Genomic DNA, 15,875 nt, shown 5'->3' with positions numbered 1-15,875 from the left:
TTCCTCTGTTGGAAAGTAATCAAAAACACTTACGTACTGGAACTTGAAATACAGAATCTGTGACATCAATATAAATCCAATCATTATATTCAGTTATCGTATACATGTAAAATTATACCAAGTATAAGCACACCTATTCTTTTTACATGTTTCACAAGATTTAAAGTTAATCGTTTATTGTCAAATTGAATACTATTTTGAAATTTATGTGATAAATATAAACATGATAAATTAACAAAGATTAATTGTCATGAACATGTCCAACATCTGATTATTTGTTAAAAATAAAATAAAATCTAAGATTTATTACATCTTATTCTTTCCTTTTATACATCACGATGTTAAAAGTTCAACCATTGTACACATAAATCATAACTAGGAGTGACCACTCAATAATGCCAATATAATCCTTTAATACTATACAAAACAATGATTTCATTGATATAAAAATGGAACAATTTCATAGTGTCAGTACTTACTTCCGAGTGGTGAAACAACAGTTAGGATGAACCGTTTATTGTTATTGGTAAATACCGTCCTAATTGTTATAACATGGACGGCAAACAGTGCACATGGATGTTCATGCTTACCGCAACATCCACAAAGTCAGTTTTGTTCTGCAGATTTCGGTAAGTTACATTAAATGAAATATATTCTATTGATATTATATTGTCTTCATAATTACATTTAAAATCAAATACCCACTAGAAAATAGATTTGATCCGAATTTTAAGAATGATATATCCTTTGTCATGACTCTGCTTTTGTCCATGAAACATCATTGCGCATCCCATGTAGAAATCATTGTTATAATATATTATAGTGCTATATATAGACTGTCACGATGGCTTTTTTGTCCACATTGTTGGAAGTTATTTCCGATTACTCGTCGAAGTACTTAATATTGTGTTATTTTAATTAATTTTATCTATCAAAAAGTAAAATCACAGAAATACCGAACTTAGAGGAAGATCAACTCGGAAAGTTCATAATCACATGGCAAAATCAAATAACAAAACGCATCAAAAACGAATGGACAAGAACTGTCATATTCCTGACTTGGTACAGGCATTTTCAAATGTAGAAAATGGTAGGTTAAACCTGGTTTCATAGCGCTAACCCTCTCACTTTGATGACAGTCTCATCAAATTCCGTTATATTTACATTGATGCGTTAACTAAACAGACACAATACATAAAATAGTCAAAATATGGGTACATCAGTCATCATCGTATAACAATTGTAAAAGGAACAATTAAACAGAACACAAAAAAACATCTATCTACAAACACATTCATTGAGTTGCGTGTCTGACGTCAGAAAATTTCATACGTCACATAGATTTGTCGTTCAATGTTCATACAAACAATTTACATAGGCAATGTTAGCATATAGGGTTAAAAAATCAAAAGTATTTAAGAATAAATTTCAGAAATAGACCGAGATTGAATATAGTCCAAAAGTTATATATAGAATTTACAAGAATCCACAAATAGTTAATTCCACTACGCGATTGAATGATTTTGACGTTTATGGTTCAACGTATTTTGTAATTCATAATAGAAATATATCATAATGACATGAAATAGAACAATATCATACATATACAAAACACACCACCAAAAAATGAAAGACAATACCAACACATTGACAAGATGTATAAGTACCGAGACACGTCAAACGGATATCACATAAAACCATTCAACAGTAAAAGTAAGATTAATAATAGAACAAAGACAAATGAAAGAACTATAAAACACGTTGTTAAGATGATAAACAACATCAGTACGCATAATCTATACATCAAGACCATCGTGTATTATTTGTGAAGTTGATACGAATATTTATCAACAAGGTCTTGGTATCTTCCGATGAACTTTTTTAGAAGAAAAAGGACGAGACGTTCTTTGACATACCCCTGGTTCATCAACTTTCTACGCTGACACTGATGACGTTTTAAAAAGTCTGAGTAGAAGCTGCAAACTCTTGAATATCGAATAAGTTGGGACATATATATCCCATATGCAGGTGAAGTTGGTATATTGCTACAAAGTTTGGGAAATAATTAATTTCAAAATAAAATCGACTCGTTTGTCATAGATTCTGGTACTGAGATGACTGTGTAAGTCAAATTCGAGATATAAGTCTAAAAATGAGGCGGGGGAAGCCGTGTCTGTTGTTTCTTTAGTCTCTAGTTCTGGGGGATATATCAAAGGAACCCAATCAGAAAAGTTCGGATTGTTTATGGAAAGAACATCATCAATATATCTGAAAGTGAAATTAAATAATTTGGCTACTTTGATCCTCTTGTTTTTGACAAGTGTTTTGAGGAACTCCGATTCATAGGAAATAAGAAGAGGTCGGCAAGAAGAGGTGCACAGTTTGTTCCCAAAGGAATTCCGACAATTTGTTGGAAAAGTCTACCTCCAAACTCAACAAATATGTTGTGGATAAGAAACTCCAGCATACTGACCACTTGTTCTTCTGTGTAGCATGTTTTACCTATTTGTTTGTCACTATTAACGAAATATGTCTTATGAAACCCCAAAGTAATAAATTTATAGCGTATGCTACCATTTTTATGTTGAAAGGCATTGTGGATTTTTTCTTTAAGGCGAATTTTCAATTTCAATGGGGAATGGTGGTATACAGGGTTGAAAAATCAAAAGTTTTTGATAGAACTAATTTCCGAAAAAGATCGAGATTTAAAATTGTCTAGAAGTTCTTTAGAATTTTTATGAATCCACATATGGTTAATACCACTACGCGAGTAAACAGTTTCACAGTGTTTCTGAAGACCCTCTTTCACTGCGGACAGAATTTTAGTCAAACTAATGGACAATTCTTTAGTGGAACATGAAGATAAGCCAGCAATATACTGTTGTTTCTACGGAATTTAGCAAATGAAAGGTAGCTGATAAAAATAAATCTGACGAGTTAACTGTTTTTACTCTTGAATCGTCTGCGTTCTGATGATTGATAAACGGAAATAAAATAGTTATAAGAATCAAAAGTCTGTTTCAAGACGTTTTTAAACACTGAACACCATTTTAAACTTTATCTATGATACGAAGTTAAACAATGCTAAACATGTGATACAAAGGTATGTTATATACATGTATCGATACGCCCAAAGTAAAGAATGCTTAAGCATGACAAATTCAAAACCGGAAATGAACGTCTCGTAATAGAAAATGGGCCAAACTTTTTTTTTTTTCGTATTGTAAACAAATGTATTGTCCCTGTCCGATAAATAATATTGAATATGGACCTATATCGAGAGGGCAGCGTCATCAGTATTCCATATGCTGAATTATCAGTAATAGGGCAAATTTGCTCAGTTCATGTCAAACTAAATATTTTCGCTATTTTAGGAAATTTTCTTTAATCTACTGATAATGTCCTTGCTCAGCACATAAGAGTGATTTGAACAATCATCGTTAGGAACTAAAGACGCACGTGGCCGTTGTCAATGACATAAAATACATCGTCATAGGTAAAATATAAATAAAAGATTATCATTGGTTTTCTCAACTTGATTGCTTTTCTCACTTTCGACGTACCGACTCCACCGAGAACAATCAATCTCGTTAAAAGACCAAACTGTAATTTAGAATCAGTGTATCTTGTTTCTTAAATAACAAGAAGATTAGAAGAATACATATTACAATTTGAGTAAGATAACTTTCGAAAATAAAAAGATTTGTATAGATCTTGTAAATTGCCCTTTACGCAGCTTTCCACCAGAAGTTATGTTAAAGATACAGTGCGTTCGCTACGGTCAATTGTTGTGATACTAAGGGGATTTGCTATGGTTATCAATAGGACAATACAGTAAATGGATGCGAATCCAGGTCACCACGCGCTAACCTTCAATAATAAGCAAATACATGATAGTCAATGAAAAGGACGGCATGATTACATTTGATATAATACATACGAGACAGCTATTGGTTTTAATATACCAAATCAAATCAGATATGTATACATTTATTTCAGTGTTCTATGGTAAAGTGATGAGGGAACAAGTCAAGGAAGCACCTGATGATCCTTATGAAAATGAAATTGTTAGGAAATATACAATGCAAATTTTGCATACAATGAAGGTAACTATCTATTTTTAGAAATAAACAATTGCGGCAACAATTTAGATTATACCAGTTTGAAGTACGACGAAAACAAAAAGTTGATAATCTAGATATTTAGAAATGAATTGATTCAGATGATCAAAACTTTGGCAATACATTTAATCAGGATCTGGAGCAACTTATATCATCTCCAATTTTTGTTTGGGTTCGTGTTGCACAGTCTTTAGTGTTCTATGTTGTTTTTATGTGCTATTATTTGTCTGTTTGACTCTTGCATGTTTAGCCATGGTGTTGTCAGTTTATTTTCAATTTATGAGTTTGACTTTCTTACGGTATCTGTCGCCCCCCTTTTATAAAGTTTGATATAAAAACATTTAGAACTTCTGATAAAAGGTTAGTTTTGAATGCCTCTTTGGTTTCCCAAAAGCAAGTCACTGACTTTGCCCTATTTAATCAATGATTAATCAAGTGGTAAAATGCCATAAATATCCAAGACGACATGAGCTGATCAGTTTTTGGAATTTGGTTCATTTTCTGGAACCAATATTTAATAATACAAGTTGTCATTAGTCTGACACAACTACCACATGTATTATTTGTCTTTATGTATTAGTATGTTGAACACAATATGGTGCAATATGGGTGTGTTGGATTAACGAGGTTTTCTTGATAAACATAAATGAATCCCAGGTCTTGAAGTAGACATGTTTGTATTTGAAACTTGTTCCATTTATTCTTCAGCAAAAACAAAAGATTTTCCATTAACAATTACCTTTTTAGAACGGTTTAGTTCATGAAAAATGCGTATTTAGTTTAGGATTGATTTGTTTCTCTGCTTGCTGATTTACATGTGTGTGAATGTGATAATTGCAAACGTATCAGTGGAAATAGTAGAAAGGAGTAGGCCCGTTAAGACACCTTTTTGTCCCCAAAGTATAGCGTAATTATAACATGTGCTACATGTGGAGCAGGATCTCCTTACCCTTCCGGAGCACCTGAGATCATTCCAAGTTTTGGTGGGGTTCGTGTCACTAAGTGTCTAGTTAGGTCTTGTGCACTGTTTTTGTCTGTATGTCTGTATTTATTTTAGCCATGCCGTTGTCAGTTTATTTTCGATCTATGAGTTTGACTGTCCCTCTGATATCTTTCGCTCCTCTTTGAGATTGTTAATTTTAACCTATTTTTTTGAAAGTTACATGCAAGTGTTACATAAAAAGCGACTGTTATGTTATATAATAGTATAGATAATTATGCATTAAGTACGAGCATTATTATTTTATGCAGACAATGAAATCATGTGTGCTTTTCTTAAGACTTTATTTTTGTCAAAATGGAAGTCGCCAAACGTGTGTTCATTCTTTATATTTAAATATATGTTATATGAAAATGCATTATATGTATAAATGTTCAGAGTAGACACAAATGCGGCCACTTTCATTTTAGACAAAAGTTATCTAAAAACGTTCGTTTTATGTTATATTTAATAGATTTTACATTATTAAGCTTGAACTTGAGCGTTTTAGTGATCAAGTCAGTCAGAACCGTTTACAATAACCAAATAAACTAGTATAAACCAAATAAGTAGATACTTAAAAGTGTTAAAACATGTCAACAATTTTTCATCCGATGTACTACGAATTTCCTGCCGAAATTAGCCATTACCAGACCTTCTCATTTTGAGTTAAACACAAAGGTACAAATTTAAAGTTTAGGTCAAAAGTAAAAAACACTTTTATTTAAAATAACATCGTTTTTTTGTCAAAAAACGAAATAACAGCTACACATATTCTGATTACATTTTTACAATAGGGCATTTCCGCTCGTGTTGACAGAGAAATAATTGTCCAGTCTACAGGGAATGATGGTATGTGTGGGATGTCTCTTCGAGTAGGTCAACAGTATGTTATTATGGGTAAGTACAACGGTCTACAGGGAATGATGGTATATGTGGGATGTCCCTCTTAGTAGGCCAACAGTATGTTGTTATGGGTAAGTACAAAGGTCTACAGGACATGATGGTATGTGTGGGATGTCCCTTTGAGTAGGCCAACAGTATGTTATTATTGGTAAGTACAGGGAATGATGGTATGTGTGGGATGTCCCTTCAAGTAGGTCAACAGTATGTTATTATGGGTAAGTACAGAGGTCTACAGGGAGTGATTGTATGTGTGGGATGTCCCGTCAAATAGGTCAACAGTATGTAATTATGGGTAAGTACAGGGAATGATGGTATGTGTGGATGTCCTTCAAGTAGAATAACAGTATGTACAGAGGAAAATATAGAAATAACTGCGAACTTTTATCGATCTGCTGTCGATCACATAGGTCATTCGGATAATTTAACATAGTTTTTGAACTTCTATATCACGGAAAGACCCATGATTATATGAAAGGCAAACTATACCAAATGGACATTCGATCTCGTAATTGTGAAATAAACTTACAAATAAATGACTAAAATAGAAAAAAGACACACAACAGTAGACAAAATACAACATAGAAAATATCAGACTGGTCGACAATATTTTTTACATTCTACCAACTGCATCAATTAGGAATTTTGGAAAGAAAAATATTAGTACGTATTTATAAATACTCCGTCTTTCCCCGGCACATGAATTATGTCTGTAGATCACGGCATGAAATAAATTATGTGCATATGAATGTGAAGAAAACTGAGTTCTACGTCGGTTGTAACTAGTGTATAATTGTTTCACATCACTTTGTTTACTTAGAATGTATACATTTATGTGAAAACTGTAAACCTATTGTACTTGATTTTATGGTGTTTTTCTATGGTGTCCCATATATTTGCTGTATTTCTTGTGTTACAACAAAAATAATACAATATAAAATAGTGCAGATAAAGACCGATTGGTGATATTTTATTTTCATTCAATCTAACATCATTCATAATAAATGAATTACCTTGAAGTTCATAACTGTATTATATGACTTATTCACTCCTTATAATTCATCTTAAAAAAATATTGTCTACTCTTTAATTACTTGAAAACTGTGTTCTGGACATTATTTTTTGTCTGTAATCCGTATATTTTAACCAACATTCTCTATTGTTAACAGTTAGTTTTTGTATATTAGCACATCATTTAAAGTATTTTATATTAGTTATCAAAGTTAAATAGCATTGATGACCCAAATTAAAATTCAATAAAGTACATTGTTTGTGCCTATTTTTCTGTTTGTTTTGCCCGTTATTCTCTGTTGTGTTAACTCCGTCCAAACCCTCATAAATCATAATACTGAATTCTATTGCAGGTCATAGAAGCGGAAGGAAGAAGACTTTTGGATTTTGTGATTTTGTAAAGACAACAAGTAGCTTATCATTTGAAGAAACGTTTTACTTGTTTACCACTGGTCCATATTCATACTCGAAAAACTGCAAAAATGGATGTGATGTAGGTTGTAGCTTTATTGTTTGACAATCAGTTAATTTGAAACACACCTGGTTAACTATTTTAAACATTATGATTTGTGTAACCTTAACGTCAAGCGACAAATCGTTCATACATGTTCAGGACGAACGTATTAACGACAAATATATAGGTCTTTCATTTTTGGCTCTACCAAAATGATCAGCTGGAAATTATTAATAAAACTTAAAATGTTTAAGGTACAAATGTATCTTTGATATGGACAGAAATTACCACACACAAGGACAAATCAAAGAGTTTTTTTTTACAATGGTCCTTTACTCTGGGAGCATAGCAATATTTTTATTATCCCAATTGATGCATTCATTTACAACAATGCTTATTTAATAGATAAGGATTTTTTTCATGAAAATAATGGCATATATGTATATCATGTATATAATTATTAAAATTAAAATACAATATCGAATTCAAGATTGTCACACGGTAAATCAATTCACATTCTTTGTCAAAAGAAAATGTTGATAATAACTATTTATATATTTTCAGGACATAAACAATAATTCTAGAGGATGCCACTTCTCAGATTCACGTCAACACTATGAATCCACTGATTGTTTGTCCAGGTCAGCGTTATGCCGTAAGGAGAAAGGAGTCTGCAAATGGTATAATGGTGAAAACTGTCAATCAGTAACAACGCGGCCAACATCGCGGACAACACCGATATACCGTCCGCTACCAATCAAGAAAAGTTAGAAATAAATTTTATTGATACATGCAAATATTTTCAATTTGTTAAAAAAACTCTTTATACTTTTAGCTAACCTATGCATATCTTATCACTAATTAATACTTTAATATGGCATCACTCGACATAAAAAAAGCAATATAGTCTCTGTGTCTTTACTCTTTGATTGGGTTCTTGTCTCTTTGATACATTCCCTATTTTCATTCTCTGTATTACATTCATAACTGTGGCTTTCAAATGAAGATGCACACAAAGAGTTCTTCGTCGGTTGTAACTGGTGTATAATTGTTTCACATCACTTCTTTTTTACTTAGAATGTATACATTTATGTAATTGTGAAAACCGTAAACGTATTTTTCTTGATTTTATGGTGTTTTTCTATGGTATCCCATGTACATGATCCGAAATTACCCATAATGCAATTAAATTTCAAATATTAAGATTATTATTATTGTTTATGTTTAACATTCGGAAAAATAAAATAAAAAGAACTTCATTTTCAACCAATGAAATGTCGTACACAATCATTTACACTATTCCCTATCGCACGCTACACAATCACACCATTCCTCAAACACCATTACACCATTCCCCTTACACCATACACCACAGCACCATACACCATACACCACAGTACCATACACCTTACACCATTGCACCATATGCCATACGCTATTACACCGTACACGTTTTTTTGGGGGAAGTTTACACCATCCTAGGGCTGTAACCTGGTTATTAAAAGACACTGACATGTTAGGCGCATTTCGGCAAATACACTATTAAGTAAATACCTTTTCATTTGACGTACACACAACATTTTTCATTCATATATTTTTTTATTTAGTGTAGACCATGTAGACACTTCATAATTTACTTAAATCAAACTTACAAAAACATCTTAATAAAAGCAAGTTATACAAATAGTTTATTTTTGTATATTGTTGTCAAAATAATATAATTATATGCGATTGTCATACAATTGAAAGGTTAAGCTAGATATAAAACCAGGTTTTTTTTTTTACCATTTTCTAGATGAAAGTTACTTGTAGTTACCAATGAGTCGGGTTTAATTATTTTTTTCTTTTACATTTTTGTATTTTGTTGAACTGTTATTGTACGATTATATAGAACAACGTTGGTTTTCTAACTGAATTGGTAAATACTGAACTGTTGAAAAATGAACAAAGCCATGCATATGATAATGTTTCCACGAATTTGATATGGATGATCTTTGGAGTCCGTTATTTTTGCTAATTTACATTTTATAAAATACGTTTGTCACTGAAGATTTTTTTGTGAATTTGAACAAGATTAAAATATGATTTGAGAGTTTTTCAATCTTACTTAACAGTTATTTAGGGTACTAGGCTTATTTTTTGATACGCTAAACGCGTGTTTCGTCTTAATAAAAACTCTATAGTGACTCTTAGATCAAAATAGTTAGAAAGCCATACAAGTATAAAGTTGAAGAGCATAAAGAACTTAAAATTCCCAATAAATGTGACAAATATGGCTAAGTTACATGTAATCTTTGCTTAGTATTTCAAATAATTCATACTTTTGACCATATAGCTGATACGCATGTCAACACCAAGGTCATGACTAGTGGGCTGGTGATACCCTCGCCGTCGGGGACTACCAGCAATGGCATCCCGAATTAAAACATCACAATAAGTTTTGTTTTACCTACACAACAAGTAAATTCGCATAACTAAGTTTGACAAGTGTATGAAATAATAGTGATGCAACGTACCGTTTTGCAATAATAGATTAAAGATCGCATAATTAGCCTTCAATCATGCTGCTCTTGTGTCCAGTCGAACAATTCAATATTTACAATGATTTCAAGTTTTGGAATTTTGGATCCTCAATGTTCATCAACTTCGTACTTAGTTGGCTTAATAAATATATTGATATGATCGTCACTGATGAGTCTTATGTAGACGAAACGCGCGTCTGACATACTAAATTATAATCCTGGTACCTTTGATAACTGTTGGACATAATACATTCGTTGTATGATACCAAAAAAAAGGCTGGTATCCATATAGGTGTATGCAAAGAACGTTTAGTAAATATGTAGTACATTTTCCTTTGAGTACTTGAATTCTAAAACTTGAGCTTAAGAGGCTTGAAATATATTGCTACTAAGCGTATCGTTTGGTAACGTTTCTATATTTTTATACATCTGTGGCTCTTAAAAGTGTGAGCGAACCTTTTTAAGGTACAGTTATATTTAGAAAAAAACGTACCGCAGATGCACGAAACTTACACTGTGTTATTTATTACAACATGTAATCAAAAAACAAATGTACCTCATAAAGGCTACGATTATATTTGCAAAGGTCTCCTGTATGGAAAACAATGACTGTGGTTTGATTTTAAGCAGGAAACAGATTCTAGCAGTCAGTTCTAAAAACGTGTATTGTATTCATGTATCAGACTGGTACCTTCATCATGTTCATACATTTTAACACACAGTTTTTGTAAATATGGCTTTGTTTTAAAACTTCAAGTCATATAAAAGCCAAATTATGATAGATATGTAGTAACAGATAGTATTATAGTAATAATTTGAAACAGACATTTTTAGCTTTTAAAGAAAAATACAGTAAGATATAAACTTGAAACAGACGCATGATTGGGTACTTTATATAAGCTCGAATGTTGTACCGGTTCACTCGGTTCTCAAAATACTTAACTCCGACGAAAATGCAAAACGGAAAATCTCTAACCAAATGACAAAATCAAACAAACGAATTGATAACAACTGTCAAATTCCTGACTAGGTACAAGCATTACCAAATGTAGAATATGGTGGATTGAACCTGTGGATTTAACCTCACTTGTATGACAGTCGCATCAAATTACGTTATATATACAACAATGCGTGAACAAAACAGACATTCCCTTGTCACCATCTTACGGTGTTTATATATCTCATTTTGTACGATTCGCTCTTGTATGTAACAATGTTTTAGATTTTAACGAGAGAAATTTATGTATTACTGAAAAAAATTATGACACCAGTGTTTTCGATATCACAAACAAGTCAAACCATTTACTAAATTTTATCAACGGTATAAGAACATCATTTGTAAATATAGCTCAGCATGCAGACTTCATACGTTCAGGTATTTCACATTCATTTTTTTTATTGAAATATTCTTTATAAAGCACAAAAATGTCAGTATTCACCTCCGAAACTAACAAAACCTTTAAATAGACTTATTAAGAAGGGATATAGTTACGATACTGTTGTCAGGTCATTAAAGATTGCATATTTTGGCGTTTATATTGATTCACTTATACATGTTATAGGGTCTTTGCATCGGAAATAAACACATTTATTATAAAACAAGTTGTTGGCATGACACGGGTTATGTTCTTCTCGTATATGTTATGATGGTAGGGTACTACACCCCTAACGGGAAGGGTTGTGCCTGATATTCATATGATGAAATCATAATCTTTCAATCAGTTTAATTGAAGTCTGGAGCTGGCATGTCAGTTGACTGCTAGTAGTCTGTTGTTATTTATGTATTATTGTCCTTTTGTTTATTTTCTTTGGTTATTTCTTCTGACATCAGACTCGGACTTCTCTTGAACTGAATTTTAAATTTGCGTATTGTTATGCATTTACTTTTCTACATTGGCTAGAGGTATAGGGGGAGGGTTGAGATCTCATAAACATGTTTAACCCCCCGCATGTTTGCGCCTGTTCCAAGTCAGGAGCCTCTGGCCTTTGTAAGTCTTGTATTATTTTAACAATGTTTAATTTTAGTTTCTTGTGTACAATTTGGAAATAAGTATGGCGTTCATTATCACTGAACTAGTATATATGTGTTGAGGGGCCAGCTGAAGGATGCCTCCGGGTGTTGGAATTTCTCGCTTCATTGAAGACCTGTTGGTGACCTTCTGTTGTTGTTTTCTTCTATGGTCGAGTTTTTGTCTCTTTGACACATTCCCCATTTCCATTCTCAAGTTTATACTAGGTAAAATATTCAAAATATGGGTACAGTCATCACTGTGTCACAATCTCTAGACAGCTAATATTTAACAAAACAACACAAACAGCATCTATCAAATTAAAAAAAAAACACATTCATTGCTTCGCCTGTTTGACAAATAAAAAAATAAAAAAATCACCTAGGAAGAAATTTTATCGATCAATATATATTCAAAAAGAAATCACATATGGAATGGTGGTTTACAGAGATAAAAAATCAAAAGTTATGTTAGAATATATTTCAAAAACCGACCGAGATTTAAAATTATCCAGAAGAACTTTAGAATTTTTAGAAATCCAAATATGGTTAAAACTACTACGCGAGTCAACTAATTTTGTCGTTTGTCGTTCAAAGTATTTTCATTATTTTTTTAAATAGAACAACAACATAATGACATATACTAGTGGAGGGACGAAAGATACCAAAGGGACAGTCAAACTCATAAATCTAAAACAAACTGACAACGCCATGGCTAAAAATGAAAAAGACAAACAAACAACAGCACACATGACACAACATAGAAAACTAAAGAATAAACAACACGAACCCCACCAAAAAACTAGGGGTGATCTCAGGTGATCTGGAAGGGTAGAACAATACCATTATTACGGGATCTTTTAAAGTACATAGTCACGTTATCAGAACCAAAAAAACACAAAAAGTCGTACCAGAAAAAATGAAAGATAATACAAACACATTGACGGGATGTATATGTACCGAGCCACGTCAAATGGATATCACAGAAAACAGACCAAACAAAAAAGTAATATAAGTAATTGAACAAAGTAAAAAAAAAAGCTGACAAACAACGCCAATACGCAGAATCTATACATCAAGACCAGCATGTATTATTCTTTAAGTCGATACGGAATATTTCTCAACAAGTTATTTTTACCTTCCGATCAACCTTTTTAAAAAAAAAGGACGAGACTTTCTTTGACAAACCCCTGGTTCATCAACTTTCTGCTCAGACACTGTTTTGTGCATTGTTTGCCGAAAATCACGCACATAAAGAAAGCTGACATTAATTAAATTCCTTAAAATATTGAAACAGGGTTGAGGTATAAAATGTATTATGAAAGAAAAGCAAATGCAGTTATTTCTAGGAGGCGATGATTTTGACAAATTACTATTGTTGTGAGAAATAGTCATCAAAGGTACCAGAATTATAATTTAGTACGTCAGACGCACGTTTCGTCTACACTACACAAGACTCATCAGTGACGCTCATATCAAAATATTTAAAAGCCAAACAAGTACAAAGTTGAAGAGAAAATGAGTTTATTATCAGATCTTTATCCCAAAAAGTGTAAGTTTAGGTGGCACTTTGTAAATACAACTATCACAAAAATCACATCTCCTTTGGGGAGATATATAATGTTCATAGATAAATTGATTTATTTACATACAAGTTCCCAGATATGATATCTCTGTTTCAACTCATAGGAACATAAATTGGGAATGCTTCCAGCATAATAAAATAAATAAAGCTGAAGTTTTCAATTCCATTTTTTTAAAAGGAACCATGGGGTAGTATAGAATTTAAATACAAGACTAATCTCTTAGATGTTTGTTTAAAATATGCCACACATCCTTTTATTTTGACATCTTTAACAATTGTTGTGCATGAACTTTCCTTTCTATTTTGAACTGGAAACATATTCTTCAGCTAGAGGGAACTGTTAAACCTGATTTTGTCATGACTTTCTATCAAAGGGTCAGACACAAATAAATAATTTCACAATTCATCGCTAGTTAATGTTCTTTTAAACAGTAAACAGTAACTCGTTTGACTGTCCCTTTGGTATCTTTCGTTCCTCTTTTATACATTTCTTTTAGAAAAGGTCTTAAGTCATATTCAGTTGTGTATTTAATGATCTTTCAAAACGCAACTGACAATTATTTTGTCTTCTTCTGAAGATCGCATAGCACAATTAAAAATATATGCAATACATATATAACATTACATGGATGCCTCACTCGCACTATCATTTTCTATGTTCAGTGGACCGTGACATTGGGATAAAAACTTTAATTTGGTATTAAACATTAGAATGATAATACCAGAGGGAACATGTATACTTAGTTTCAAGTTGATTGGACTTCAACTTCATCAAAATCTACCTCTACGAAAACTTTATCCTGAAATGTGACAGACGGACGGAGAAAAGAACCGAAGGACGAATGAACAAACAAACGCACAGATCAGAAAACATTACGCCCCTCTTCTATCGTAGTTGAGATATACAAAATATTATCCTGTGGATTATAATTTGATTATTGTTAACTTGAAACATCCAGTGAAAAACATATCATGCACATTCAGAATACACTAAACAATAACATCATTCAGACATTGTTTCGACAAGGATTAAGGGCTTAAATTAACATTGTTACTAAAACAACGGGTAGGTTCACAAAGTTCAACTGATTGCAACAAATCTGGTAAGGACCCTGAATTATATTGCTGATAGTTTCTCAACGTACAAGGCGAAGTGAACTCTGTATGTTCTTAATGCGTAAAAATGAACGTCACCATTTTGAGTGGAAATGGCTACATATTTATGAATCTAACACGATCAGACTGACGCCTCTCTTTCAAAGTGGTTTTACCTCTGAACTAACGAAGTCTATGTTTTTTTTTATAAAATGGATTTTAATTTCAGGTGAATTTATATCTGGCTTTATGATATAGTTTAACTGATTTACATGGACATGTCGTACGGTTAAACTACATGCTAAAATACATATGAACACCAGAGATATTCGTACTTCTAACAACACAACTATTGTATTGATTAGCACCTGTGTACGTAAGTTTTTTAAACATCAAGTTGTCAAATGTTATAGTTGTCCTTTTTGTTTTAAATGTTGTATTTGTATTGCGTCATAGATATAATTTATTAATTCAGTGTATGGTTACTTGTTTTGTTAATAATTGTTTTCGCTCGAGGTACTCCATTTCAATCGACATATTTGTAGTGTGTCATTCTAGGTTGTAATGTTATAACTATGTTTGTAACTTTGTAGTGTGTCATTCTAGGTTGTAATGTTATAACTATTTTTGTAACTTTGTAGTGTGTCATTCTAGGTTGTAATGTTATAACTATGTTTGTAACTTTGTAGTGTGTCATTCTAGGTTGTAATGTTATAACTATGTTTGTAATTTTGTAGTGTGTCATTCTAGGTTGTAATGTTATAACTATTTTTGTAACTTTGTAGTGTGTCATTCTAGGTTGTAATGTTATAACTATGTTTGTAACTTTGTAGTGTGTCATTCTAGGTTGTAATGTTATAACTATGTTTGTAATTTTGTAGTGTGTCATTCTAGGTTGTAATGTTATAACTATGTTTGTAACTTTGTAGTGTGTCATTCTAGGTTGTAATTTTATAACTATTTTTGTAATTTTGTAGTGTGTCATTCTAGGTTGTAATGTTATAACTATGTTTGTAACTTTGTAGTGTGTCATTCTAGGTTGTAATGTTATAACTATGTTTGTAACTTTGTAGTGTGTCATTCTAGGTTGTAATGTTATAACTATGTTTGTAACTTTGTAGTGTGTCATTCTAGGTTGTAATGTTATAACTATGTTTGTAACTTTGTAGTGTGTCATTCTAGGTTGTAATGTTATAA

The 15,875-nt window shown here is 32.0% G+C and overlaps 1 protein-coding gene across 1 annotated transcript; it reads left to right on the top strand.

Annotated features, from left to right (window-relative positions):
* Positions 1–479: 479 nt before the first annotated feature.
* On the top strand, positions 480–8,265 carry LOC139525931 (metalloproteinase inhibitor 3-like). The gene is made up of 5 exons (XM_071321133.1): positions 480–629; positions 4,000–4,106; positions 5,898–6,000; positions 7,368–7,507; positions 8,033–8,265. The coding sequence occupies exons 1-5, from the start codon at positions 506–508 to the stop codon at positions 8,237–8,239; spliced, it is 681 nt and encodes a 226-aa protein (XP_071177234.1). The 5' UTR covers positions 480–505; the 3' UTR covers positions 8,240–8,265.
* The last annotated feature ends 7,610 nt before the right edge of the window (positions 8,266–15,875 follow it).

Source organism: Mytilus edulis, chromosome 6 (assembly GCF_963676685.1).
Source record: "Mytilus edulis chromosome 6, xbMytEdul2.2, whole genome shotgun sequence".
NCBI lineage: Eukaryota > Metazoa > Mollusca > Bivalvia > Mytilida > Mytilidae > Mytilus > Mytilus edulis.
The sequence above is the reverse complement of the archived record's forward strand: the minus strand, read 5'-3'. Positions and strand labels throughout refer to the sequence as shown.